The 26,254-nt window shown below is 42.4% G+C and overlaps 1 protein-coding gene across 3 annotated transcripts in view; it reads right to left on the reverse strand.

Moving 5' to 3' along the window:
- Window positions 1–405: 405 nt before the first annotated feature.
- The window catches only part of RBM28 (RNA binding motif protein 28), a 35,050-nt gene continuing 9,201 nt past the window's right edge, over window positions 406–26,254 (reverse strand). The window contains exons 9-20 of one of the 3 annotated variants that reach the window (XM_069586939.1): window positions 22,391–22,463; window positions 20,151–20,260; window positions 17,532–17,605; window positions 16,030–16,165; window positions 14,954–15,018; window positions 13,076–13,234; window positions 9,872–10,021; window positions 9,477–9,551; window positions 6,807–7,063; window positions 6,139–6,238; window positions 3,540–3,688; window positions 406–1,046 (exon numbers count right to left, since the gene is read on the reverse strand). In XM_069586939.1, the coding sequence (XP_069443040.1) occupies window positions 3,554–3,688; window positions 6,139–6,238; window positions 6,807–7,063; window positions 9,477–9,551; window positions 9,872–10,021; window positions 13,076–13,234; window positions 14,954–15,018; window positions 16,030–16,165; window positions 17,532–17,605; window positions 20,151–20,260; window positions 22,391–22,463 (1,334 nt within the window). In that variant the 3' untranslated portion in view covers window positions 406–1,046; window positions 3,540–3,553. Of the gene's footprint in view, window positions 1,047–1,867; window positions 3,689–6,138; window positions 6,239–6,806; window positions 7,064–9,476; window positions 9,552–9,871; window positions 10,022–13,075; window positions 13,235–14,953; window positions 15,019–16,029; window positions 16,166–17,531; window positions 17,606–20,150; window positions 20,261–22,390; window positions 22,464–26,254 lie in introns of those variants that run through there. The other 2 variants (XM_069586938.1, XM_069586937.1) reach the window with 2 other exon arrangements.

Consider the following 26,254-nt stretch of genomic DNA (forward strand, 5'->3'; position numbering starts at 1 on the left):
GAGCACCTTCTATGAGGAACAAGGTTGAACTAGAAAGAAAAAAGGAAATACTTCAAGTGATAGGCTGGGGAGACGTCACTACAGCAGGTGACTGCTGTACCCCTTATCTTCATCATCCTTATTAGCAATCACTAAGGGCACCATCGGCCATGCCCTGGGGCTGGGATTGCCATCATGGGGGTTCAGTCTACTCGGGGAGGTCAGACCCAACGAAATGACTAGTAAGCTAATTGCATTATTACAGAAAGAGTAGGACACCAACCAGAAAGCGTCAGGGACCAGGGAAGGGGCTGTAATGCCCTGCGTTGGATGAAGTTCCCAGGGAGAAATGGTGGATATGAGTAGAGAGGGACAGTTTGGCATGGACAAGGGACAGCAAAAAGAACACAGGTGGCATGCTCAAGGGACTGTGACCAACAAACAATTTATTACTCTTTTTCTATCACTTTGTATTTTGGATCCCTTTCACATACATCACCCCAGGAAATGACTCTGCTGTCCTTCACAAACCCCGCTAAACCCTGGAACAGATGGCCTTCTGTTCCAGGGAGTTCAATGGAGTTAAGCGAATTCCTACGATGGGTAAATCATTGTTGAGTATTGCAGGGTATATAGAAAAGTGTAAAATATAGTCCCTGCCCTCAAGGACAAAAAGGATTTCCCTTCTGTCAAAAGGCCAGAGAAGGAGATCCCGGGACAAATCTGCAGCAGTGAAGTCTTATGTCTGACAAAAGGCAGCAGGCTCTGGGTGGCGTGGACAAACCTGAGGAAAATTGGATTTACCATCCATTAAAATGCTCCATTTGGGGGTGGTCCAAAAGGTTATTCTGGTGACTCTGCAGTTTCCTTCTCAGAATTACCGAGCTCGAGTCAGTCTGTCCTTCACATTCTTCCCACTATATTACTCTACACAGAAGCTGTCTGCAGCCAAACACCAGTTCAGAATTAAGAGCCAAAGTCACTGTAGATGTACTTATACCTCATCCTCCGCTGGGCCACTGAATAACATCCCAATCAATGAGCAGTCTCGGACTCTGCAATTAATCCTGGAGAGGAAGAGGCATCAGGACAAAAACAAAAGAACCAAAATAAGACAGTGCATCTGTGTAACTTCTAAATTAGTCAACTGTGGGCAAAGAGAGGTTTGGAAATTTTTACTCTGCCCGAAGGTAACAAAGCAACCTTATCCTGGCCCTTTAAGTGCCAGTGAGGACTGAGTGAGAGAAAGCACAGTTGAGCATCATCTGAGATAGACGGAAGTGCAGTCCTACCTCGGGAATCCTCAGTCTGATGATGTGGCTCCTGCCGTGGTGTGGCAGTCCATGGAGGAGTCTCAGGAACCTTCCAAGCTGGGTGGGCAGCGTCGCAGTTACACGACAAAATTGGCAGAAGCCTGTCAGTCACTTCTCAAAAAGTAAGTGACAAGAATATTAAGCAATGAACTAGCTATATGGGTCAGCCAGAGGGCCTATGAACCGAAGATTCTGAGTGGTCAGCACTCACAGAGGCCTAAGTGACCTCCTGCTTCCTCAGATGACTGAAGGTCAAATACATGCTGAGAAGGAGCTCTCTGGAGCTTTGAGGTTCTGTACTCTGAATTTTTAGTTGGAAAACCTCTTTTCAAGACAAAAACATACCAGAGGACATTTGGAAGTATTTCCAAGAACAACTTCACATGCCCTGACTTTGTAATAGAGGGAGTTGGAAACCTCACTTCAAGACAGTGGAGGCAGAATCCTTGCCGCAGGTGAAGTCTAGAGGAAGGGACTTGTACACTGTGGATCAAAGCAGAGTCTTCACATTGACCGAGTCTCCCCCTTACACCACCCCCTTATGAAAAAAAAAAAAAAAGCAAAGAAACAGCCAGTACACAATCTTAAGACTCTTTATTTAAAACAAGTATCTCTGGGGCAAGCTGCTACATAATCGAGCCAGAAAATCTGACACTTGACAGTTCTGACCGACAGCCTTCAGTCTTGGATGTTAAATGAAATGTTTGTTTTGACGTTGTTTTTGAACCAAGGAGCCCAGAAGTCCACTTTCATGTTTAATCCAGAAAATTCCATTTCATGAAACATCAGGCTCTGAAGTGAAGAAGCGGGCACAATTCTCCTTGCATTAAAACTCCCAAGGCAAGCATAAGAGGCTGCCCAGATAACCGGTGGTAACGTGCCCCCGAGGAGGACGTCACACAAGGAATCTGGGTGTTGAGAAAGTGGATGATTCACCCTAGAACTTTTTAAATAACTTTTCGGGCAACTGAATGATGTTTTAAATATACCGGGTTGCTAAACCTGTCAGGAGAAACATCTGGATCTGAGAAAATCTGGCAAAGCTATCTGAATGAACACCAACTGTTCTCTATCCTAAATGTTAAGATTATTTTTAAAGGTTAATTTATAGATATTTGGACAACAGGCGAAAAACTGTCTGGTAGGCAGAGAGTTGGAGAAGGAAAAACAGAGCAAAGGACAGACAGGCTGTGGATATTCTATGCGTTAATACACCCTTAATAACACGTCTGACTCCATCCTAGGGTTGACGGGCTGCCAAGCTGCTGCCAGGATTCCCCAGGTCACACAGTCTCAAGGTCACTCTGGAGACAGAGATCTCTCCAAAAGCTTTCAGCATTTTCATGGTCTCTCTTTTACCCATCATTAAGCCAGTTAAGAGCATTTCTGAGCATTCACGGGTTTCCCAAGACACTGCAATGAAATAGTGATATCCCTAGGTCAGCAGTGGTTCTGAAGAAAGCATCTCTCATGATAGCACCAGACTGGACTGGGGAACTAAGAACTCTCTGCTATATTTCCCTCTCTCCAGCCTGCTCACTGCTCTCTCCACTACCCATGACATCTCTGAGTCCACAGGAGGTGGTACTGGAAGACAGGAGATGCAGGCTAGCACCAGCCAGGCTGGTGTCTGTGGGTCACTGCAAACTGACTTCAAGTTAACTACCAGCTACTCCCCACTCACTTGGCAGAGAATTATCAAGCGCTGCTCCTGGCCAGGCCCCATGCCCTCGATTACTTTCCAAGTTTCTCCCAACCTCAGAGATTAGGTTGGAAATCATTTTTCTCTGCTCTTTCTTAATTCCTGCAGTATGTAGGCCTACATGAGTGAACGAGAGTTGGGAATATTAAAGACATTTATAAATTATAATAAAGAAGTCACATATGTTAAAAATGAGAGTCTGTTACTCAAAAAGCCACAAATTATCTCATTTAGAGAAGACACTTAACAAAATATACATCTTAAAACTTCGGCAGTCAAGAATGCTTTTTATAACTGTTTCCATTTGAGAAACACAATTAAAATGGGTAAGAATTAATAGACACAACTTCACTCAGAATATGTAAAAAACATCACAAGTTTTTCTGATATTCCTCTTTGTGGTTAGCTAACCACGCACAGGAGGAACCAAAGTCCAAACGTTCACATCCCGAAGTGGCAGTGCTCCCAGGGGGCTTCTTCCCTCATAAGTGACAAGCGGCAGGGGGAGAAAGCGCTACCAAGATGCACACAGTCCAGCTCCTTACCCAGTCTTCTAGCATCAACTGTCAAACCATTTGCTCCGCTTTGCAAGAGGAGCTCCTTTAGAAGGTCCCAATAATTTCTGCTTATATTGTTCCACCAGCTGGTTGAAGCGAACTTCTGTCTTATTTCCTTTAGCTTTTTTTCTAGGTATCTACAAATGAAAGGAAAGGAAACATAAGATAATCAGTTTCAAGCATTAAGCATTACTTTACCCTCAGGCCAGCCAAGGGAGAAAGAGAGTTAGGTTCAGAGATCTTGTCCACCACATGAGGGACTTCCAGGGAGTGACCCCAAAATGATCATCCATTGGTGAGAAAACAGACCAGGAATGCTTAAGAGAAGGACCCCGCTAAAACACCACTCCCACTCCAACTCCCGAATGTTCACACAGATCTCCTCAAGGATGAGTCAGACTCGAGTACAGATGGTCTCGCTTGCCCTTTCCTTCACCAAGGATTACAGGGCTTCAAAGAGACCTCTATAAGAGAGTCTGCTGGGTCAGAGGCTTCCCAGAGACACAGATTCCTTGAGAGGGATGAGAAGGCAAATGTATCTTGTACCCTTAAAATAAAGGAACTAGGCAAGGAAAAAAGAAAATCTGAGCTCAAATGATCAAGAACGCATGACTAACACTTTCTACTAAAAAGAGCCAGGGCCCCTTGGAAGCTAATGCCAGGACTGACAAAGTAATAGATAAGTGGGGACATCCCGCTGGGTTAGAAGCAAGGACACTACCACAGGCAAGGTTACATCAGGACTCAGGAGTCACCCTGAAGGGGCTTCTGCTGGCCTCAGATGGGACAGAATAATGACTGCATCTGGCTGAAACATGTCAAGTACACAGAAACTCGTGAATTCACAATGCTTCAAAAACCTTACTTTCTCAGAGAAGGTTGGTAGGGCAACAACTCATTACTCTGGGAACTGATAAAAAGAAAAAAAACAAACTCAAGCAATTACCTTGCTTTTCCTACACAAATGGTATTTCTTGGTAACGAAACAGTTGATAAGGGAAGGCTCTTTTTTCTAGAATTTTACTTAAAAACACATAAGGATTGATAAAATTAAGAAATTACATTCTACAACTCGTACTGAAATACAGATCTAAATAAACAGCAATCATCAATGGGTCTAAGACTTTACAAATGGACGGATGAAGCAGACAATCTCTAAGGCTACTGATCAATCAGAGCATCACTGAAAATGGAGCAAGCAAGGAAGAATGGGGTGACGGGGCAGTTAGGGAGTTTGGATTGACAGACACATATTGCAGTATTGTTTAAAATGGATATCCAACAAGGTCCTACCACATTGTGCAAGGAACTCTGCTCAATGTTATGTGGCAGCCTAGACCCATGTATACAATGGATACATGTATATGTAGCCGAGTCCCTCTGCTGTCTGCCTAAAACTATCACAACATAGTTAATCAGCTATAATCCAATGTAAAATAAAAAGTAAAAAAAAAAAAAAGAGGCAACCAGGCAGTATGCACCTTATGGTACAATACAACAGAAAGCACACAGCCCCACCTATGAAATACTCTCACCAAGAAAACAGAACCTAGATCTAATCAAGGCTCTAGAGCTAACATCCCGTTTGTAAGCAACGTGGGGTACTACAGGAACAAGTTCAATGATAGCAACAAGGAAGAAAGCAGCTAAATTCAAAAGGTAATATATTCTAACAGGCCAAGGACCTGGGTGATTCAGCTAATTAATAGCATGGAAAAAAGGGTGTAGTAAGGAAAACTGGATATTATAGGGGAAAAAAGATATAAGAGATTTAAAAACCAAATACAGGGAATTCCCTGGTGGTCCAGTGGTTAGCACTCGACACTTTCACTGCTGCGGCACTGCTTCAATCCCTGGTCGAAGAAGTAACCAGGCTTTTTGTTTGGAACCCGATTTATACAAACCAACTTAAAAATATGTATTTTTGAGGTAACTGGGAGTGTTTTAATATGGGCCACATATTAGCTAGTAAGGGTTTCTTATTAATTTCATTAGATGTGATGATCGCATAACACGTGTCTGTATATGTGTGTTTAAAGTGAAAGCAAGTGCTAGTCGCTCAGTCGTGTCTCAATCTTTGTGACCCCACAAACTGCAGCCCACCAGGCTTCTGCTGTCTGTGGACTTCTCCAGGCAAGAATACTGGAGTAGGTACCCATTCTCTTCTCCAGGGGGATCTTCCCAACCCAGGGATCAAACCCAGGTCTCCCACCCTGCAGGCAGATTCTTTACCACCTGAGCCACCATATGTGTGTTTAAGGCCTAATCAGCTGGAGATGAATCCTGAGATACCTTTCTACATGGGGTACATCTACAAGTGAGGTAGAGTGCACTGTAATATACTCACAGGATGGGGTGGGGGGTGGGTAAGTAAAACAAGGTAATTGTTGAAGCAGAGTAACAAAATCATGGGGTTCATTGTATTCTTCTCCCTACTTTTAGGACTGTGTACCTCCACATCTGCAGCCCTGTACATAACTGCAATCTAGAAGAAGCTTTTTCCTTTGCTTAACTAATCAAGGCTCAAGCGGCTGCCGACCCCGGCAGAGCTGTGCCATACCGAAGCCTCAGGGCCTATAGAACTTACCTGCTTGGAAGGTAACTTCTGCTTCTCTTGCTTCTGGTGGTTTGTATGGGGCTTTGGCTTCTTGGGAGGGAGAGGCTGCGTTTTGCCTTTGTCCCGCAACCTGAAACAACGTGGTCAAGTGTCACCCTGAGTTCTTCCTCTAATTGGCACTCCTGAGGTTTTCTCAGCCCAAAAGATAAAAGGCCTTTTCTCACACTGGCTCTTTCTAAGCCCCTGAGAAATCAAGGGATACTCCAACAGAATGTCCTAGGGCTCAACATTCGTATACTTGTCTTTTTGCTTTGGCTTAAAAACCTCAAGGGACTTTCAAAAACCATTGTTTACTTAACAAAAATTTCGTAAAGATTGGTTTTTGTTGACAGCATTAATCTGTTGTTCCAGACAGAAACCTCAAGTAGGTGGGCCTCCTACTTGAGACAGCCATCAAGACAAGAGGAAGTGCTTCAGAGGAGGAGAAAAATTGCATGAGAGCCCACCCTGGAAGGCTCCTCTGAGGCACCCAAGGCCAGTCCTGTTCTGGCCTCCATTTGGTCCAAGAATGACTGCCGGCACAGAGATACTGCATGCGGGACTGGAGCAACCAGCATCCCTTTCATCCACACAAAAGCCCCAAAGAGGGAACACGGCGAAGTAAGACAAACCCTCTGAGAAGCCATCCTACATCTCACCTAATTTTGGGGCCTCGGTGTGAAGGGAGCGCCAGGACCTTTCTTCTCTTCTTCCCATCAGGCAGCTCCACGTGCTCCACTTCGGCCTTGGTCTGGAACCCTCCCCACGAGACAGAGTCCGCCGTCCTCTTCTGCTGCACGGAGGCCTGGCTTTGTTTCTGCATGTGGTTCTGAGCTGCCTTCTGTTGCTGCTTTTTCCCAGGCTCTGGTAGTACCTGCTGGGGCTCACCAGTTTCAGGCTTGGATTTCACTTTTTGCTGCAGAAGACGAGAGAATGCTACTTGGTTACTAGGTGAGATTTATTTGCTGGAAACACTCAGGAGAAGAGGACTTAGTTTGGTGAGAGAAGGGGAATTCTTCCCCCAAATAGTCAGAGACTTTAAGAAAGTGAACACAAGCAGTTCACAGGCCCTGACATCGTAACAGAGGGTTACTGGGTAGGGGACACAAAACAACCATTTTCCTTTTCCCACACAGAAACGAGGGGACAGTGTAGGTACATCCCAAACTCAACAGCCAGCAAAAAACAAACAAGAAAGGGCCAGCAGCGTGGGCCAAAGGTGTAATGGGAATGAGAAGAAATACCTGAAGCAATGAGAGTTGAAGATTTTCAAACTTAAGGACAGACACTAAACCACAGATTCAGAAAGCTCAGACAAACACCAAACAGGATGAAAAAAAAAAGTACATCTAGGCATATCATATCAAATTGCAAGAAATCAAGGAGAAAAATCTTTCCCCAGAGGTAGGGAAAACTCATTACCCACAAAGGAACAAAGTTAAGATTACATTGGATTTCCCTTATGTAAGCAAGAAGAAAACAGAATAAAGTGTTTAAAGTATGTGTGCGTGGCAGGGCAATCACCAACCTAGAGCTCTGTATCCATGTAATTATCCTTCAAAAGTGAAGGAAAAACAAAACTTTCCCAGACAAACAAAAATTAAAGAAATCTGGGGATTCTCTGGGGCCCAGGAGTTAGAACTTGGTGCTCTCACAGGGCCCTAGGTTTGATCCCTGGTCAGGGAACTAGGACCCTGCAAGCTGCTCGGTGAGGCACCTACCCACCTCCAAGAAACAATTAAGGAAATTTATCACTGGTAGACTTGCATCGCAAGAAATACTAAATGAATTTACTAAGAAAGGCAAAATGACAGGTTAGAAACTCAAATCCACATTAAAAAAAAAAAGAAGAACCTTAGAGAAAAAAATAAATGAAGATAAGGAAAAGACATGAGGAGGAGGACATAAAGTATGTTACATATTTATTTTGCACAAGTGGGGTAAGACAAAGAAGATTCATGTGAGATCAATGCGATAATAATAATGCTATTCTGTCCTTTTCACCTCAGAAATCTAAATAGGCATAGTGGGAGAACAAAGATCTATTTTATGCCTCTTATGTGCCAGTCTCTAGTGGTAAGGGTACAGATGAAAGAATGAAGTGTCTACCTTTTAGAACTCACAGCCCAGTGGAGAAAAGAGATATAAACCAAGTAAAAAACTAAAAAAGAGCCTAAGGACGTTCATGAAAGCACAAGTAATAAAATCTTATCTCTTCTGAGAGAGGTGGGGAAATGCTACTTGGGGAATATGAGTGTGGAGATTGAGAAGTATCCCTGAGTCAGGGGAAAGGGGCACTTCTACACAGACAGACAGGTATGTATGTAAGTACAGACAACAAATAAGGCCACCTGAATTTTTTTTTAAAGCCAGAAGCTATAGAATCACCTCTGATTGAGGCAGTAAATAATTCTATAACTACAATAACAAAGCTGCCTTAAATAATAAGCAGAACCCAGATTTTTCCAACCTAGGGTAATGGTATGAATCACTGAAACTCCTCTTCTATGGGTCATGCTCATGATATACACCATAAAGACCCAGAACACAGCAAATGTGTGGTATATATGCAAGTTAAGGTACAGTATCGATGAGATCTGTTAAGAGTTATGGTATCAAGAATAACCTGGCCTTCTATGTCCTGTGGCATGATGGATAGGAGAATAACTACTGACTGTATACTGAACATGTAGCTTGTGAGACAACTTACACATGTTAAACACAGATGATATTAAACCTATTTTTATAAACCAGAAGCTGAAGCTGAGGGGGGGAGTAACTTGCCAAGGAACTCAGAAAGGGGCAGAGCCTGAGTCTGAACATGAGTCTTCCTGTTCCCAGAGTTCCTCTACACTACACTAGATTAGAAACAGTACTGAAACTACCAGGCATCACACCTCTGGAGCATACAGGATGGAAAGAGGATTACGGAAGAGAGAGCTGAAATCTACAGGTAACGGACAACTTAACCTTGGCTATTAATTCTGACAGGTACCATCACCAAACACGGCAGTGCAAGCACTGCTGACCGGTAACAGCATCGGGCTGATTCTCCTCTCCCTTTCCTTCTGTGGAGCTATCACCAGCCAGCCCAGCAGAGGAGAGAGGGCCTGCAGAGTTCTAGGGAACTAAGAGGAAAGGGTACCCAAGAACCTAGCAAGGCAGAGACCTAATTTAAGGGAACAGAACCACAACTGAACAAAACAGGAGTTTAAATATGGTCTGAAAAAAAATTGAACTGTATGCTTAAAAACAGTAGAGTTTATGTGATGCGTACATTACCAAAATTAAAAAAGCAAAGAGAAAAGAAAAAAATTTCAATTCTGTACCTGGCTGCGCTGGATCCTCAGTTCCTTGACTTTAAGTTTCCTTCGATCTTCCAAAGAGAATTCCACTATTGGTCTCTGCGACAGAAGGAGGCAGATTGTCATTCATTTGATTTCTTAATCTCTGCATGCAATGGAGCTGAGATGCTCGCCACCCCCGCCCCCACTACCCTCTTGCTTACAAGTCAGAGGGTGCTGCTCACTTCCCTCTGCCTAAAGGCAAGGGGCCGGTTCAGCAAGCAGACTACCCAATTTAGAGTTCCCTCCAATCATCCCGTCACCTGAATCACCGCTCACTTTTCCAAGGCCTTGCCACTCTTACCCATCACACAAGTGTCAGAGGGCTTCCCATAAATGGCCCCCGGAGCACAGGCTCCCCGCCCCAGGACAAGGCTCACCTTCTGCGGCCCGAAGATCTCTGGATTGTTGTTGATGTGGCGTAGGGCCACTAGGGCATGCTCGTGCTCCTGGAACTCTGCAAAGGCGTAGCCCAAGGACTGACCCTTAATCTTCCCGTAAGCTCCTTTCAGGTCTCGCATCACCCGACACTACCGGTAGAGTGAGGAAAAGAAACAGTCGTTGGAGGATTTATTTTTATTTTGATTAGAGACTAATTACTTTACAATATTGTAGTAGTTTTTGCCATACATTGACATGAATCAGCCATAGATAGAGGATAAAGATCCTTAACAGCTTCAACAAGAAATCAGGTTATTGAAACAGTCTTCATCTATATCACCATCACAAGAGTTTTACTGGAATATCACTTATGAATGTCTGTGTTATTAGAATATACCTGAGAGCACAGAACACATTAAATAGGTATTTTCTTGCTTTCTAAGGGTTTACAAACATCCACACAGACCTCCAAATAAGCATGCAGAGAAACTTCCCAAGGAAGAATTTTAATGGTAACTACTGACATGACAGCACATGCTAGCCAAGAGGTGCGTGATACCTGGGGTGGTATATAGATCAGCTCCAGGCCTCAAGTGCTGTCTGCAGGTCTCCTCACTGAAGAAGTCACTCAAAAGAGATATTACTCAAGAAGGGAAGGATGAAGGCCTGATGGCTTTAGATAAGAAAGTTCTGGCATGAGGAAGATCCTGACCAACAAATGGCCTCAGAAATACAGGAAGGAGCGTCACCTGTATTTGCTCAGAGCTCAGATCTTCTCTTGCATGATTTTTTCCTAAAACTTTAAGCTGTACCAGGCATCTTGGGGCACCAAGGAATGGTGGGGTATTTTGGGAAAACTGACCATTTACGGGGTTTCACTCCCAGGAAACTGTGTTTGTCAGGTAATGGAGAAGTCTAGGTATCAGGGACATGTGGATGCCACATTTGGTATATGTCCAGTATCCACTCTGTGCCTAGAACGGTGCCATGTACTGCAGGGAAGTCGAGAAAAGCATTTTGGCAGCCAGACACGCTGCGCAGCCCTCCAGTCTCCTCAGCTGCCGCCCCTAGGCCTGGCCAGGTCTCGCCTCGATGCAGCATGGCACAGCACCCTCGACTTCATGCTCAGAGCCAAAGTGAGATCACTGGATGGTAAGACCATTCCAAAGGCCTCTAGTCCATTTTCTGGGAGCAGGTGATGATGGAGTCAGTGCACACCTGGCAGGACCATGGCTATTTAGCAACCTACATAAAAATGGCAGTTTTTGCCAATTTGAGAATTTACCTGCCTGGATCCAGATTTATTCTGGACCTTCAGAGTTACGACTGTGATGCCCAAGGCAAAGAAGCTGACAGTCTTTTGAACACAGTAGAAGAATGAAAGGACTGAGTCAGGACAGTACTGAGCAGGTGAAGTGATTACCACCCGTAGCTAGAAGAGGGGCCATCAAGAGATACTGGCCCACTGCAGATGGCAGACTGGCTGGGCACAGCATCGATGAAGTGGTATGTGATGAAGACTCACCTTAGCAAAGCATTAAAATTGTACACTCAAAACAATGTGGAAATATTCTTATCCTCAGTGGGGATGTTACTAAATACTCCATCCCTTGGCACTACTGGTGGGTTGTTTTTATTTTTGAGATGAACATTTATATTAACCTGTGGCTCATCTGGCATGCTTTATAACAGAGCCATAGAAACTGTGTCTTGATACTCTTTTTTTCCTTAGCTTTCTTAGTGATTAAGAAATTTGGATTGTATTTCAAAAGAAAATATAACTGATTTTTTTGCTGTTTAAAAATTTTTTATTGAAGTATAATTGATTTACAATGTTGTTAGCTTTCAGTGTATAGTAAAACGATTCAGGTATTCATTTAAAAAAAGAAAAGCATAAAATGAGGCTCTGATCTTCAAAAAGCTTACTATCTTAGCTGAACACTATACTTACACATACAAAAGATTTAAAGAGAAAATTCAATATAATGCAAATACTGTAAAACACACATACATGTCTCTAAGCAATGACAGGTGTTAGATATGCAGGCTCTTACTAAGTCCTGCAGATGCTGATGAGAAATTACATAACTGACTCTTATGACAGTAACTCTTTGAATGGTTTTACCAAGAGTGGTGTCAGCTATGTTCACATTCTCTCCTATAATTCCCTGAATAGCAATATCTTACATTTTGAAGAGGATTTCCAGGAGTAGGAAAATAGTTTATGGTGATGAATCAGAGCAAAGCAGATTCATAATACTGGCTATGCTACTTATTCAATAAACACTGATCAAGAGACAACTATGTGCCAGGTACTATGCCAGCAACTGGGAACAATGAGATGACACCTGCCCTCAAAGAGCTCAGTGTGGTTGGGAGAAATGACTGACGAACAATTACAGGACAGTGTAGTAATAAACACCACAACAGGCATGTGGGGGTGCTGCGGGGGCAGGACAGCAGTTCCTGTAGTCATAGAGAGCCTGACTAAGTCTTGGTGTGAATTCAGAGTTTGTCTAACACAACTGCCGAAGACCCGAGTGACTCCCTGTGCTCACCACAGGGCACTGAGAACTTACTATAGTGCAAGAGCCTAAATGGTAGTGAAATGCTCCTCCAAGGAGCAGAGAACATGGATTATCTTCTCTGCAAGAAAACTAACATTACAGCACCTGGTATAATGCTGAGAATGCAGCAGGTACCCAATAAATGCTTGCTGAATTAAGTCATGAGCGCAGATACTTCTGCACATTCTGCTGCAACTGGTCAGATATGAAAAGCAGTTCTTAGAAGAGGGGAAAAAAGTTTTTTAAACCTCCCAAACCATGAACATCACTAAACTCAGTCTTGTCTGCTGACAATGAGCCCAAAAGAAAATCTGTCAATCTACTAGCACCTTGGGCATGCGCGCTCAGTCGCGTCAGTAGTGTCCGACTCTTTGTGACCCCGTGGATGTAGCCCGCCAAGCTCCTCTGCCCATGGGATTTCCCAGGCAAGAGTACTGGAGTGGGTTGCCATTTCTTCCTCCAGGGGATCTTCCCAATCCAGGGATCAAACCTGCATCTCCTATGTCTCCTGCAACGCAGGTGGATTCTTTACTGCTGAGCCATCAGCGAAACCCACTAGCACCACAGCCTGAAATAAACATGCGCTCTGGCCCAGGACGAGCACCGAAGCCCCCAGTGGGCAGAGCCAACTCTCACCTCTTTGATGCGCACCACCTTCTCCCCTCTGGTGGCATTCAGCAGCAGCTTTCTGAGCTGTTTGTCATCCACGGCCTTTGGGAGATTGTGCAGGCACAGCCTGGTCCGGGAGACAAAGATATTTTGGTCCTTGAGTTTCTGATGCTTCAGCAGCTCGAACTGAAAAAATAACAAACTGTTAACAGTACAATCCACCCTTTAAAGATACAGGCACATAATTCTCCAACAGGAAAGAACCATGACCCCAATCCAGTAACCACACATCTAGAAAAGATAAGGGAATCACCCATGCTGCAGCCTTTTGGTGATGCCCAGCACATAGGGAAAGAAAGGTTCGAGGCGGCAAGAGGGCGGGTGGGTGATAAGATCATGGAATCGGGCTGAATTTGAGAAGTTACGTAACACTTTTTAAGCCTCAATAATTTCACCTACAGGGTAGAACTGTAGATCAAAATATGATACCAATTTTTCAGTACTGATGTGAGGCTGAAATAAGGTAACATGCATAAAATCCCAAGCTCAAATCTGGCCCAGAGCAAATGATAAACAATACTGTAGTTAACATCTATGCCAAGTCCTTACCTATCCACCAACTCAAACTGATTATTTACTCCTTCCAAAAGGAGATGGATTTACTTAAAGAATACGCGACAGAATACTGTCTTGTCTCAACTCTGCCACCTTGAGGCAAAGAAACGTCAATAGAAACAAACAGTTTCCAGAGCCTGACCTATGTTGCACAAAGCACTGGCCCCAGGACAACCTCTCTCTAAAGTGAAAGGGTGACCTTCTCCTGACTTGTTTCTTAAGAGCAGCTCAGCAGAAAAGTTTTAAGCTAAACTTTTATCAAGTTTCATTTTTGCCACTTCTTACTTGGTAAAGATACTATTACAGAAACTCACAAAATAAATACCCTGGAAATGAATATTAAAAGGGCTATCTGAAGGGTTATCGTGCTTAAATTCAACAGTGCGATTTTTCTCCCAGGAAAAGCTGTGTCTGCTGTTTAATTATAATGCATATAATCTAGTGAGCCTTTTGCTAGGAAAATTCACTTTAAGGAGAATTAAATGTGTCACTATCGCACTGTGATCAGAAAAGGGCATTCAATGCCCCCACAGACCATGATCTCCAGATGCTCACTACCAACACCTGTTGAGGACACCAGTCTAGAGCCTGCACAGAAAAGACATGCTGCCTCCAGCCGTCACTATATTCTCATCTCTGTCCGTCATCTTTTGCACTTCCAGGCTCCGGAGCTAATTCTATTAATGATCATGCATCTTTACCATTCTAGGCTGGCTTAGCTTTGTGAAAGTAAACTATACGGGCAAAAGCAAAAATTATTGGAACAAAGATTGCTAAGCAGCAAAGGAACTCAACAATATTAGTTATCACTAGAAATCCCATAGTATGGGGTTTTCCTAAAATGATTTCATAATCTGGAGATACCACCCTCCCTCCACCAAAATACATCCTATCTTTCCCTTCCAAGACACACATCCACACTTCCCTCCCTATTTACTCTAGCCCACACTGACCTTCCTTTCTCATATTATTCTGCATTTATACTGACACCTAATTATATACAGCCTGAGCCTCTGTCTACTTCATGATCTAAAAGCATACTATTTGGCAAACACATACTGTTGAGCATTACAAAAACAAAGAATAAGACCCAGTACATAATGTTGACATGGTATGATGTATAACGTCAGGTTAGTGGCTGTTCCACCTGTATACATGTTTTCCAACAATAGTATAAGTAGCACCTGTGACCGATACTTGCTTGGCTCTTTGATGAGCACCTTTAGCATTATTATTTATTGATTTATATTAAGTCCTGCAGAACCTGAAGCTGGTGCCTAATGTACTCACTCGTTCTCTCTTGGCCATATCAGCAGCGCTCACACCCTCTGCAGCCTTCGTCCCAGCGCGAATCACTGCAGAAAGAGGGAAAAAGGCCAAGACATCAGCAAGGGAATTTTCACTGAGCAATAAGAGGAATGTGATGTGAATGATGCAAGCTCTCTATAGAGGGCCCAGAGGACTATGCTGGCCAGGACACAGTGGTTATCTGGGTAGGTCCAGAAATAGGCTACAGGGCTAAGTTCTTGTCTATGAGCTGCTCTCAAGGACTAAAACTCTGAACATTTTGTGATTTTGTTCTTCTTCTTCCTTCCCTTCAAAAAATTTCATGTCGTGCCCAAAGTCAGATGGGAAGGCCTAAAGGAAGTTTGGAAATAAGCACATTTTAGGCATTTGGAATGCCAATATGCTCTACCTATGACCTGTCCTTGGAAATCTCCCTGCTCATGTATTTGGGAGCCATTTCTAAGCGGTGAGATAAGCCAACCAAGAGAACAGCCACACTGTATAACACCAGGCCCGGCCTCCAAGGTTAACAGCCTCCCATTTGCTAGTCCGGGCGGTAAGGTTGTGCAGCAGGTGGCAGTACTGTGTGACCTAAAGGAAGGAATTCTCCTTTTGTCTTAAAGCTAATTTCTGATTATCTTTCAGACACTAAGGGAAAGGTGCTCAGTGCATATTTTAAATCCATAAGTAATCCAAAAGAGTAATTTTAGTCATAATTTTCAACTCCTTCAAAAAACCTATCGGAAATGATGATAAGGGACAAAGGTAATTTGGGTTTTTCCTCCCTCTGATGAAATAATCTTCTGATGAAAAGGTCTAAAGACAATCAGTCAGAAAGGAGAATGGGGATTGGCTAATCCATGAACTGGGTGAAGGCTTCCTAACAGAAAGCTGTGCTTCTGTTAAAGTGGACTATCTGCTACATCTGCTAAAGTACAATAATAATAGTATACCACCATTAAAGAGGCTGCAGGGCTTTTAATTTGAAACATGCTCCAAACATACTACTGTCAGGTTGCTGTCATGGCAAGTGGCCAGCTACTCCAGAGCCTGGTTCCCCTCTCCCTGCCACTACTCACAGCCTTCTCGCGCCAGGTAGAGGTTACGGGTCCCAGTCGGCTTCTTCACCTTCTTTGTCCGGAGTTTTGCAGCCTCATCACGGGTCACTGCCAAGTCAACCTTAAGCTGCCGGCCATCCAGTTTAAGTCCGCCACCCTGAAATAGATTGCAACCTCTCTCTTAAAATTCATGATGATGGCATTGTAACATGTATACTATCATGTAAGAATCGAATCGCCAGTCTATGTCTGACACAGGATACAGCATGCTTGGGGCTGGTGCACGGTGATGACCCAGAGAGATGTTATGGGGAGGGAGGTGGGAGGGGGGTTCATATTTGGGAACACATGTACACCCGAGGTAGATTCAAGTCAATGTATGGCAAAACCAATACAGTATTGTAAAGTAAAATGAAGTAAAAATAAAAATTAAAAAAAAAAAAAAGAAGCGTATCTTGGAGAAAAATGACTTTTATGGGTGGATGGAGAATAAAGACCTAAAAAAATACCAAGAGTAAAAAATAAAATAAAATAAAATAAAATTCATGATGAGCAGAAACTAAGCACCTGACAAGGAGCACCAAGGAAAGGGAAACCAGCAAACCCCCACTGTTGTGTGGACCCCCGCTGCTAGGATGTTTTAGGCCAGCCAGATGCAAGTGGATCACTGAGCTGAACAGTATTTAGCACAGCTGTGCAAAGGCCACATGTTCATTTGTTTTCAGGGAGTTGATTAGTCCCAAAGTAGGACCAAATTAAGAAAAACGATCTGTAAATAGGCAAATTTTTAGTATGCTAAAGAAAGCTAATGAAATAGTAGTGATAACTCTACTCATGAGAATTTAAGAGACAATGGCAATACACGATAACTCAGCTCAAAACAGTTTATACTTGGTTATAGAATACACAGAAAAATTCTCTATCACCTACACACTTTCTCTCTCAAACATTTACTCCACTTCATAGATGGCCTTAATCCCTTCTTGTCCCAGTCTTTCACACCATCAGCCTAGGATAGAGACTGATATAAGAAACTGACCCATAATATAAATTATTATACCTACTTCCTCACCTATAAAGGATTACTCATCTTATAAACACCTATAGGACTGATGTGAGGATTAAACAAGGTCATGCGTGTAAAGCTCAGTGCCTAACACACACTGTGCTATGCTTAGTCCCTCAGTCATGTCCGACTCTTTGTGACCCCATGGACTGGAAGCCCACCACGCTCCTCTGTCCATGGGATTCTCCAGGCAAGAATACTGGAGCGGGTTGCCATGCCTTCCTGCAGGGGAGCTTCCCCACCCAGGGATCAAACCCAGGTCTCACGTATTATAGGCAGATTCTTTACCATCTGAGACACCAGGGAAGTCCTAACACACACTATGTATTCAATAAGTCTTAGCTTTATTATTTTCATATCATTGACAATAATAATAATAAAGTTTTGTGGAAGTATCAGCTATTGCCCCTGGAAGGCAATCACCTAAATTACAGAGTAAAGGAAATGTTTTCCTTACCTCGGCCTCTGGAGAAGCAGCTTCAAGGCATTTTTGGGCTGCTTCTTGAGTCATGAACTGGGCAAATGCACAGCCTGCACAGAGAGACAAAACTAAGTGGGATCCCAGGCTCTCACGACCCACCTGGAAGCCAAAGACAACACTATGCATGGTGGCAGCCTGACATGAAGCGGAAGGGGTAGTAGCACCCTTGTGTTAAGTACAATGAAACTTAACTAAAAAGCACTGTGTCCAGCACCAGGGGTTCAAGACAGGCAAGACAGCACACCTGCTCATAATGAAATTTTATTATTATTGCCTTCATCTTTTCTAATGCTTCTTAGAAACTTTAGTCGTACCATCTCATGCAACGAGATATATCCGCAAGAAATACAAGAGAAATCCCAGCCTAATGTTTCAGTGTCACATTCTACGTGCTTGTTAGAGGACTGAAAAGAAAAAAAAATGAAGCAGCAATCACTTAAGCCTGAAACTACAGATCTCACTGTCATCAGATTCCCTAAGGAGGGATCAGATGAGGGCAAGTCTAGTTCCTGGAGTAAAAGTCCCTGGCCTCTATCCTGTGAATATAGTGGTGAACTGGAAAGTCATGAGCTCAGCTTTTGACTCCTGCTATAGAATTTCCACAGGCATAACTTTCACTGGTTAGAGGCAGGACCTATCAACTATCCTAATCTTTTGCTTTTGATAAAAAGCAGCTTTTATAAGGAAAAAAAAAAGTTGACTTTATAGTAAACTAAAAAAAAAAAATTAAGTTCCATAATATTTTGTTAACATTCCTAAAAACCTTAATTCTTCCCTCACAGAGGAAGGCAGTGCCATATTTCCTAGAGCTACTGGGGCACTGACCTTTTGCCCCTCTAAGAATGAATGGCAGCCAACTAACTGCAAGGACGCATGTGGCAGGCCAAAGGCCTCGTCTAGTGAGGTCTTCCCTGCCTCCTGCAGGCAGAGCTAAGAACCCCTGTATCCCTCCCCTGCCCCTACACTCCACCCCAGCCATCCTCCACTCCCATTTCTATTATGGATGTCAGGGAGCATCTTCCTCAAAAGACTTGAACGTCTCAGGAAGAAAGCTCATGTTTCTTGGCTGTTTCTACATCCAAAGTATGTACCATAACATCCACCATTAGAAGATACTCAATAGGAAGCAACAAGTAATACAGAAAGAAGTCCAATGTGAAGAAAATGAGGTGGGTTCTTCTGTCTGAATGGGTAAGAATGTTACCATGGGAATTTCCAGGGTATCTACTGGGTCAGTTTTAACACTTCCCCAAAAGTCTTCAGATAATACTTAGCCCTTCCAGGCAGCAAAATAGCAGCTAACAGGGATGAGGGGTAGGAGGCAGCCAAGGCTGTGTGAGTAGGCAGAAAGTGCCAGGAAAATCTAATATGAGCTAGGGAAAGACAACATATCATGGAAAAAAAACAAACTATGCTTATTAAAACCATTAACTCTCAGCTAACATTAACAGACCAAGAAAGAGATTGAGCAATCAACCACAGACTCCATTCTAAAAATGTCAACCCAATACATTAGGGCACTCAGAAAGAGATAAAAGAGATGACCAAAGTCAAGCAGAATCAGACAGTACTTGCAACATTCTATGCAATTCTAGTTGCCCATTTTCAGAAAAATAAAAATGGAGAAGGTCCAAGAGGTATAATTGAGTATCAGAGCTAAAGGCACCTTAAGTGATTACTCTAGTTGAACCCACTCATTTTACAGATAAGGAACGGAAGCCCACAGTGGTTAAATGGGTGCCAAAAAATCACCCAGCTGGTGATTTAGCTGGGATTAGACCCCTAACCTAACCTTTCCATTATACTACCTCATTTTACATCTTCTAAAGCTAATGAAACTAAAAATGATCAGGTTTCATCAAACTGGAAAATAAGATTTAGAATGGAAGTAATTAATCCATAGATAGGCTCCAGAGAGCTCCAAAACACTCAGAAATGGCATTTTTATGAGGATAGGGTTCAGAGTTCTTGCTAGATCTCAAAGGGATCAAGAACCAGAATGAATTAAAAAGTCACTGCTTTAGCAGAACAATTGTACTTGATAAAAATCAAAGATTATGAATGGGTTGAAAAGATGTTTATCTAACAACAGTATATTAGAATGAGGAGTGGTCAACCTTTAGCTCAAAAGAAACAGCTTAGGGAAAAAAAAAACAAACCAGCACCACCACTAAGGCAGCACTTCTGCTTTTCCTTTTGACTGTTGGCATTGCAACAAAGTTTCCATCAGCTTCCCTCACTAACAAAAGCAACTGAAAAATAGCTCCCTCATTTCAAGCACTGTGGAATGATTAATACCCATGAGATGCTATCACATTTGAAATTCAAAGAACAACAAATGGAATTCATTACCCTAAAGTAAATAAGCAAGAGCTTAAAAAGCTTAGACAAAATTACAGCTGGCAACACCATGACAGATGCTGTTTGACATCACTGGAAAACAACCTCAGAATGTCCTTGGTGCTTCTATGGATCACAGAAACCTGGATGATGGTGGACCCCTCGGAGGGCACACATTATGCCCTCATGTAACCTAGTCAGTGCCCATGGCAGTGGTCTCAATCCTTTTGGGCCTAACCAGATAATAGCAAATACCTTTAGAATGCTCTGTGTCTGGATGCAAGACAATGCGGACATATTTAAGATCTCCAAATTGCTGCAGGAGCTCTCCAAGGTCTTCTTCCTCTGAGTCGAAGGACAGGTTTCTATGGAGGACAATCAGGGAACAAGAGAGCTCAATTACAAAAGTGAGACCCTGTGCTCCAGTACAAGATGAATGAGTCAGACATCATCTGGAGTGGTTCCTTGGAACCACCCTCCCCAAGGATAGCACCAAGGGGTGACCCCCGCTAGCCAGGCCACCGATGTATGACTCTGGCCATTGGCCATAACCGACTGAACGTCCTCTGTTAATCAGATTCTCTCTCCCAGGAATATAAAACTTGAACACACATATACAAAGACCGGAAGTTGCAGATACAGATTTATCTCAAAACAGCAGTGTGGGGAGCTGAACATGTTCTGTAACATATATATGTATCTCCACATATAAAGGTATATGTATATCTGTGGCTATATATATGAAAAATGTCACTGGGTTGTACACATACTTTACAGAATACATGTTATACCTTAACAAGGGATAAAACAAGAATGAGTGTCTTCAGAGAAAGGATCACACAGTCTTCCACAGCAAAGTACCCAGCAAAGGTCCCTTTTTGAGGTTTGCTCTTTGACAACTTTGATTCTGTGAGCTACCCTAACGTTCATCTGACAAACCAGGTTTTTCACTTAAATTGGCCAAAATTAGTTTCCCTTAGAACCAAAAGACTGACAGCAAATGAGAAATCAAACATCTCTCAATGTCTCCTCTGTACTCCTATGAAATCTCGGTTTCAGTTAAAACTTTACAAAAGTCAGAAAATCTTTCAAAATAGTAACTCAAAACCAAACATGGTAAAGTTTATTAGCTAAGTACAAAAAAAAAAAAGCGGGGGGAGGAGGGGAGATGGGATCCCTTGATGGGATTAAAAAATGTTAGAAGGAGACACTGTTCTACTAAATTTCAACACAGTGTAAAGGTTCTTAACCCAGTTATACACAGCCTTCCAGGGGCAAGAAAAAGAGTTCCAAATAAATATCTACAATTTTACTTCTCTTTTGCTCAATTAACAGCTCCATAAACAGTTTTATCTTATTGAGCAACCAAGATAAAAAAGATTTTCTGCAATAAGACACATCCTAGCTACATTATTGCTTCTAATTTGCCTCATCGTGTTCATAGCCTTCTCTCTTCCATCCCTTTACTTTCCTAAGGTCTCTTTAAATTAAAAAGATGTATAAGGAAGGGAATCTTGGTACTGAGGTCACAGGCTTCTAAGTGTGACATTCCTCATTCCTATTACACAGAATCCTCTACAAACATGAAATTGTTTACATAGAAATTCCAAATAACACAGAAGAAAAAAAAAATGGAGATGTGCTATAAAGGAAGAAAATAGGCTACAGCACAGCATGTATAAGCTGAAATCATCCTTGTTAAGTATTTATGATATGAACACATGAGTGGGTATTCCCTGAGTAGTGATGAAAAGTTAATTTTGTGCGTATGTCTTTTTGCCTATTCATGTCCTAAATTTCCCACAATAAACATAAATTACTTGCATAATGAAGACCATCTTTAAAAGACTGTACAAGAGAATAAAACAGAAATCTCTAAAATAAGACCCAAATAGCCCGAGCAAAAATGGTACTCAAGAAAGGATGAAAAGGCCATTGAGGGGTGCCAAGGACATCCCGACTTCCTGAAAATGCCAACCTACGGCAGTCAGTGCAACTGAAACAGCAAAGGCAACGTTGACACGGTATCCCCTTCTCTCGGTTTTCCAGGAAACAGACGGGATGCTTCACTTTATGGACATGACTTTAGATCAGTCAGGCGTGAGGAGAGAATTAGGGACAAGAGGTACAATCCCTCCCCAGCACTCACCCTAAAACAAAGGCCAGAAGCAAGACGCTTCTATTAATAATAGCTGAAGAATTCATTTGTTCCAATGACACCACCCCAATTACAAAGAATAACATCTAAATGGGGACAAGATACAAAGACCCCTGCTGCTTACCTCCTGTGTATAGTTGATTCTCCTACACGTTTCTCAGTGGTGCTACGTTCCTAGGCAGATGTGCTGATGGTCTTACATGCATCTAACTTTTTGGCCTAGCTAACAGAATTAGTGAAAAAAGAAGAAGAAGAAGAAAGGAAGGGAGAGAGGAAGAAGAGAAGAAAAACTTATGAAGGTGACAGAAATAGCAGTTCTCCAGATAGAAAGTCATACCTGATAAAGACAGTCTTCCCTTCATTCACATCAGAGGGTAATTTCCTCTTCTTCCTCTTCTTCTTTGAGACTTCTATATTGAAAGTAAAAAGAAAAGCAACAAACTGAATTTAGGACTAGTGCAAGCCTTACAACAAAGAGCTAAGTTGTTAAATATATAAAGATCTTACATAAATTAAGAAGAAATCCAATTAAAAATGAACAAAGGATATGCAACTAAATGTATGAAAATGCTCAAATTCACTCATAATTAAAGAAAGACATAGCACCAGAAATGAGATATTATTTTTCACCGAAGATTGGCAAAAATCAAAAAAGACAGATGAAATTCATTGTGGTAAGGGTGTGGGGGAAAATGAGAGAGAAAGAGATTCCCCTACACTGTCTGATGGTAAACTTTCTAGAAATGTAAAATGTAGAACATCCGAAGAGAAAAAAAAATACATTCACATAGACAAATATACATTACACTGTACACCAGTGCATATACATTCATGTTTTAGCTTACAGAAGTATTATATTAGCTATCCTCAGATACACAAGAAACCCTGGTTGTCTGGTGGTTTACTTGCTAAGTTGTGTCCAACTCTTGCGACTCCATGGATTGTAGCCCATCAGGTTGTTTCTGGGAAAGGGCCTTAAGTGGCTGTGGATTTGGGTTTAAGGGAGATTCACTGATTTTAAGAATTGACATATATGCTTATATATATGAAGAAAATTTCTGGAAGGATACAAAAGAAATAACAGAGGCTACTTTGGGGGAGCGACTGAACTGAACAGAACTGAACTTTGGGGACTGATGGGAGGACTGGTGAGGAACTTTTACTTTTCTGTGTTACATCCTTTTGCACCACACATATATTTTAAATTATTTTTCTCTCATTAGTGTCTATCAGCCATTTTTCCTAGTGAAGAAGAGACAGCTGAATCTCGTTGCAGGATGAAAGGTCTCTCAGTTCTCTCAGTGTAAAAGCTTCTTTGCTTCTAAGGTGTCTACCATTCTCTCCTCATAGAAAAAGTTTATTTCCTCAGATTTCTCATATGGTCAAATCAACATGCCAGACTTACAAAAAAGGGAGAAGGGAGACCTGATCAGCGAATAAAAACCTCCAAGGAAACCAAAGGGCCACTTACTGACCACTCTTGATTCTGTAATGACCTGCCTCACTCAATAAATAAGTGGAGTTTAAACCCAACATTCTTGATGAAAGTAGTAATATGGTTTGGTTACAGTTTTACAAAATGCCCCGGGAGGTCCTTTATCCCCATTTCAATTCAAAATTGTTGTTTATACTCCACTACTGGCAGAGAACAGTAACAATGATAATATTGGTAGTCATTAGTAGTACAGATAATTTAATCTTCACAATCCTATGTGGTTACTAGAGCCATTTTATAGACGAAGAAACTGAGGCATAAAGAGGTTAAGTAACTTGCCCCAACGTCATACCTCAAGAAAGGAGCAGAAACAGGATTTGTAACTCTTTGCTAAACAAGCTGCACCTGTGATCTCTGGGAAACATGGGGTTTTATTCTCTTAATTCACTCCTGTTCACCCAGTATCCAGCACTGCAGGCATTCTGAGTATCTGCTGTCTGAATAAATCAAGGTGTGCATATCAGAAAAAATGTCAACAACCTCAGATATGCGCATGATACCACTCTAATGGCAGAAACAGAAGAGGAACTAAAGAGCCCTTGAAGAGGGTGAGACAGGCCTAGAGCCATTTTATAGACGAAGAAACTGAGGCATAAAGAGGTTAAGTAACTTGCCCCAACGTCATACCTCAAGAAAGGAGCAGAAACAGGATTTGTAACTCTTTGCTAAACAAGCTGCACCTGTGATCTCTGGAAAACATGGGGTAAAACTCAACAGGCCTAAAACTCAACATTCAAAAAACTAATTTCATGGCATCTGGTCCCATCACTTCGTGCCAAATAGATCGGGAAAAAGTCGAATCAGTGACATATTTTATTTTCTTGGGTTCCAAAATCACTGCAGATGGTGAATGCAGCCATCAAGATGCTTGCTCCCTGGGAAAAAAGCTACAACAAACCTGGACAGCGTATTAAAAAGCAGAGACATCACTTTCCTGACAAAGGTCTGTATAGTCAAAGCTATGGTTTTTCCAGTAGTCAGACGTATGGATGTGAGTAGTAGTAGTGTTAGTCACTCAGTTGTGTCTGACTCTTTGTGACCCCAAGACTAGCTCGCCAGGCTCCTCTGTCCATGAGATTCTCCAGGCAAGAATACTGGAGTGGGTTGCCATTCCCTTTTCCAGATAGTCTTCCCGACCCAGGGATCAAACCCAAGTCTCCTGCATTGCAGGCAAATTCTTTACCATCTGAGCTACAGAGAAATCAGCTGGACCATAAAGAAAGCTGAGCACTGAAAAATTGATGCTTTTGAACTGTGGTGTTGGAGAAGACTCTTGAGAGTTTCTTGGACTGCAAGGAGATCAAACCAGTCAATCCTAAAGGAAATCAGTCCTGAATATTCATTGGAAAGACTGATGCTGAAGCTCCAATACTTTGGCCACCTGATGCGAAGAACTGACTCTGGAAAAGAGCCTGATGCTGGGAAAGATTGAAGGTGGGAGAAAGGGATGACAGAGGATGAGACAGTTGGATGGCATCACCAATGAATATGAGTTTGAGTAAACTCCGGGAGATGGTGAAGGACAGGGAAGCCTGGCGTGCTGCAGTCCATGGGGTCACAAAGAGGCAAACACAACTGAGCAACTGAACAACAGTTAAAAAAGAAAAGGTACATTTTTCTATCCTGACAGGTTCAAAAATCACTGTCACATGCAGCATCTATTGCAACAGTTCAAAGAGCAAACACATGGGCATTTATTTGCACACAATTTGGAAGGGTATGCACAGAATAACATTCATTCATCAGTTTCAAATTTGTTTATCTACATTAAAAAAAAAAAATCTCTACAAATGCAGAAGTGTTTGTTGGTCTTTGCTTGTTTTCTTGCCAATTCTTTGGGACTGAAAGTCATGAGCCAGATCAAAACTTCCAGGAGAACAAGGATTTTTTTTTTTTTCCAGTTCAAAGTTTAACATTAGTAGGTGTTCAATAAGTGTTTCTTTTAACTGAATGAAGAGGAGAGGGGACTTGTTTTGCTGAACTGAATGGAGCAGTGGAATGCCAAGGTTACATTCTAGTTAGCAGAACTCAAAAACTGCCTCTACATCCATCCTAGTTACCACTAAAGCCAGAAGATTCTATCAGCAGCCATCTCACATCTAACTTGATGAGACTCACACATTTTTTAGAAGACTGTTGGAGGAGGAGGCCATAAAAAGAAGACAGTAGCAACAAAGGCAACTAGTATCATTGAGAGTCTACTATAGGGAAGGTACTCTTCTAAATGTCAGGAGATGAGGACCTCTGATATCCAGTCACAGATGAAGTAATGAGGACACCAGAGGCAAGGATTTGACAGACCCATACAACTGGAAATAAGAGAGTCAGGACTTGAAACCATGTGATGTGACTCCTAAGCCCATGGAATAAAAGGCAGAGATGACTGCTAAAAAGACCTGAGCTTTTCCAGATAAAAAATTCTGAATTCAGTAGTTTGTTGCTATAATAATGGATTACTTTATTGCTGCTGTTAGTCTCAGTCTTGGAAGGTGTCAGTGATTCAGTTCAGTTCAGTTCAGTCGCTCAGTCGTGTCCGACTCTTTGCGACCCCATGAATTGCAGCACGCCAGGCCTCCCTGTCCATCACTGTCTCCCGGAGACTCAGACTCACGTCCATCGAGTCCGTGATGCCATCCAGCCATCTCATCCTTGGTCGTCCCCTTCTCCTCCTGCCCCCAATCCCTCCCAGCATCAGAGTCTTTTCCA

The sequence above is a fragment of the Ovis canadensis genome, chromosome 4, assembly GCF_042477335.2.
Source record: "Ovis canadensis isolate MfBH-ARS-UI-01 breed Bighorn chromosome 4, ARS-UI_OviCan_v2, whole genome shotgun sequence".
Classification (NCBI taxonomy): Eukaryota; Metazoa; Chordata; class Mammalia; order Artiodactyla; family Bovidae; genus Ovis; species Ovis canadensis.